Source organism: Clavelina lepadiformis, chromosome 7, assembly GCF_947623445.1.
Source record: "Clavelina lepadiformis chromosome 7, kaClaLepa1.1, whole genome shotgun sequence".
Classification (NCBI taxonomy): domain Eukaryota; kingdom Metazoa; phylum Chordata; class Ascidiacea; order Aplousobranchia; family Clavelinidae; genus Clavelina; species Clavelina lepadiformis.
In genome coordinates, this window is record NC_135246.1 from 12,969,067 (window position 1) to 12,972,428 (window position 3,362).

General features: G+C 34.5%; 1 protein-coding gene across 3 annotated transcripts; it reads right to left on the reverse strand.

Moving 5' to 3' along the window:
- Positions 1 to 2,814, reverse strand: LOC143465250 (tetraspanin-9-like). Of its 3 annotated transcripts, none has more exons than XM_076963448.1 (6): positions 2,672 to 2,814; positions 1,668 to 1,752; positions 1,287 to 1,481; positions 899 to 1,057; positions 585 to 788; positions 1 to 291 (listed from the first exon to the last, which is right to left on the reverse strand). In XM_076963448.1, exons 2-6 carry the CDS (start codon positions 1,728 to 1,730, stop codon positions 238 to 240), a joined length of 675 nt encoding a protein of 224 aa, XP_076819563.1. In that variant the 5' UTR covers positions 1,731 to 1,752; positions 2,672 to 2,814; the 3' UTR covers positions 1 to 237. The 3 variants fall into 3 exon arrangements, with proteins under 3 accessions (XP_076819563.1, XP_076819561.1, XP_076819560.1); XM_076963446.1 differs by lacking the exon at positions 2,672 to 2,814 and adding an exon at positions 1,838 to 2,076 and having other exon boundaries at positions 1,668 to 1,768; XM_076963445.1 differs by lacking the exon at positions 2,672 to 2,814 and adding an exon at positions 1,838 to 2,075.
- Positions 2,815 to 3,362: the final 548 nt, after the last annotated feature.

Genomic DNA, 3,362 nt, shown 5'->3' on the forward strand with positions numbered 1-3,362 from the left:
AACAGTACCGGTATTTGTTTATTACAGTACAAATGACATGTTACGGCAGAAAAATTGCTGTACAGTTACTTAATTGAATAGCTTTTCGACTAAGTGTTTTTGTAAATTACATAGACACGGTTGTGTACACTGTCAGAGACAGCAAATCAGTACGATTAGCAAATAGAGAAAAGTATTTTTTACATGTTCTCTTAATCGCGCTTTTGTTTGTTCCATTTTCTTCATACCACGCTTTAATTAACTTTTTATTATTCTTCTCAGTGCACTACCCAGCATTCCAATGGTAATTATCTAAAAAAAATTCAAATATTTAGGTCAGTTTGAGAACTATTTACTAGCCAATTTTAGATCAAAAAAGAAAAACAACATTTAAATAGGAATTACCAATTTAAGGAGGCAAGTTAGGCCAAAAGTTAAACATTTGTTGTAAAACACCTTAGTCTTATGCAATCTTGTTTTTCACAACAATAAACTATTTGAAGAACTATTTCAATTTGAATATTTAGCAACATTAACCTATTTCAAAGAACCTCTAATTATGTTCTGGAGAGGTTTACGGCAGACTACTAGTTAAAGTAACTAACTTCGAATAGTAATACTCCGAAACCGATTCCTCCTATGATATGAAAAAACGTCTGAAGTTGTTCATCGCAACCATACCGAAACCTGGTGCTGGTGGTCTCGCTGCAGCTGCTTACTTTGTCGGAACAACAAGAGATCGGCAGATTAGGGAACTCGGTTCCGCGCTGTTTCCAGTCCGTGTACGCATTTATTCCGCAGCATTTAAGCTGTGTTTGAGGGAAAGGTTTTATTACGTTGTGTAATACTGGTGGTGTTGGGGGTGGTGCACTATACTATAAGCCTATCCTATAAGGAAACAAATAAACAATGACCTCACCACACCCTGTATGGTGTCCCACCCCTGTTTTATTTGTGAGTCCATGTCGTAATCCTGAATACTACTTTGGGCATCGTCCCTTGCCAGTGGGTAGTAAACGAAAGCTAAGACTGATCCGACGATTTCGATGACAAAAACAAGTGCCAAGAGTCCACAATACTGTGAAAATAGGAATAAACTCAGTAAGCTACATTGTTTTAACTAACAAATTCCAATGTAGCCTATACTAGAAGAAATGCGTTTATTTTTCTATTCGCCAGCAGCTTATTGTCACCCTATAGCATTTTCTTAGAAAAGAAAATCTCTGAAGAAAACATTAAAGAGCAAAAGAGTGTGTAAATATGAGATATGTAGACTACTATATATAACTTTGTTCCAGTATACCTACCACAAAGATCAAGTACTTATTCTCAAATAATATGCTTGCGCAACCAAAGAATGCTGTAAAAAACATGATGCCTCCTACAGCCAACATGGCGTAGACTGAAACGAAAAGACCGGATGCTGTGCCTAGGATGCTTGGAAAAGCTCCTATTGTTATTGCAGTCCATATTGACGCCCCAAGGATTGCACCACCACCTAGCTAAAACATTATACTAACGTAATTAAAGGCATAAAAAGACAATTACATAAATATATGGAGGTATTCTGTAACTTTCATGTATATGACAAACAGGTTTGGACGTCTTAATTTTTAACTTTGCCAACACAATATAAAGAAAACCTTAGTCACAAGCTATACCGATCATTATATTGTCTGTATACTTACAAACACTAAAAGGCTGCAAAAAATGACCAAATTGCGCAAAGTTCCTCCCAAGTAATTTGACATTTCTTCACACGTAGCAGGAAATCTACAAAACAGGCAATCTGCGATTTAAAATAGAAGTTTAAAAACTATCAATTACAGAAAAAATTTGAAGTAAAAATTCAAATTACCTTGTACAAGATTGATTTTCTAAATTGCTTCAATTTTTACTAAGTTTTGAGGAAATTTTCTGTTTGCTTTGTAATTGTAACTATCTGTGCCTCAGCGCTCGATATGATAAATCACTTGAGTATACACAGTAGTACGCTTTTTTAAAGCTTTACAAAATCATTGTTTCCCAATCAAAACTCGCTATCTCTTTTTCGATGTTAAGAACAGCAACGAATAAAACGAAGATTCCAAAACTTGGGAGAAGATTGTTCGACTTCATTGACGGTTCTTTTCGCGTTATTGCGTCACAAAAGATTGGCATCAAGTTACAGCTAACAGAAGTAACGTGAGAGACTCCCAATAAAAGCGCATCAGAACAAAGCAACTTTTGGAAGCCCAATATGAAAAATTTACACAAGTTACACTACAAGCCAGTAATAATGCTGTGTCGTTCTTATATTGTTAATTAAACTTTTTTCTTTGTTGTCATGTACGAAAGTTTTGTTTGCAGAGAAAAGCTGTCAACCAACCACATTGGATTCCCCAATATCGGGAAAAAGTCCTCAAGTAAAAATGAAGAAGCTAATCAGAAAAACTTCTCTTTCTAATGTCTTAGGACATGAATAGCAAGCTACATACGCGTTTTCATTTCCATTACAATACTGACAACGTATAATTTTTTCGCCATGCCTTGTCTTGCTAGATATAACAGAACTATGGAAGAGCAAATGAAACGGTTTCAAAAATTTCGTTATCAACACGATTTATTTAAATAGCTTCTTACAATTTTGTAGACCTATTACCCCTACAAATGCAATTTTAAATAGGCTACCAGCACGTTGAAGTCTCCTTACCTGCAATCTTCATCTGATCAGAATTCTTGATAAGTGCTACTCGGAGATTTACCTAAGGCACTCTGCGTAACGGAAACAGCTATTTTTCCGAACAGTTTTGACATGTATCCTCTTGCTTTATAAAAAGGATACCATTCTTCGGAGAGGCTAACGTCTTGTATCTTGATGTTAGTTTGCCAACCGACCTGTCAAAGTGTTTGCATAAAAGTGATTTTTTTACACACTCTTTTACTGACTACAACACAGTAAACAAGGCAAACATACAAAATAAGTAGTTACGTGCAAATGAAATATTTATATATATGTTTAACAATACATCTCAATATCAGATTCATTAGTTTGAGTAGCAATATGCAGTTTATGTTAGTGTAGTTAATAAGACTATATAAAATTATTTAATGCGATAAAATGTCACTTACCGAAGGCAATTATGTGCGGTTAGAATTTAAAGTACATTATACAATATGCATTCTTTCTATTTAAAGAGTTTGATTACGTTTCTCTTAAATCATTGTAAGGTATTTAATTTTTTTTTGGTATATTTGGCACTAAATAAATAATAATTTATAAATGTTTGCATAAAAGTGCTTAACGTGCCACAAATGCAACTTTGTGCAAATAGCGCCAACCAACGGACAGGCTAGGTACAAACAACAATATAGTACGAAGAGCCGTCAATTGAAAAACTATA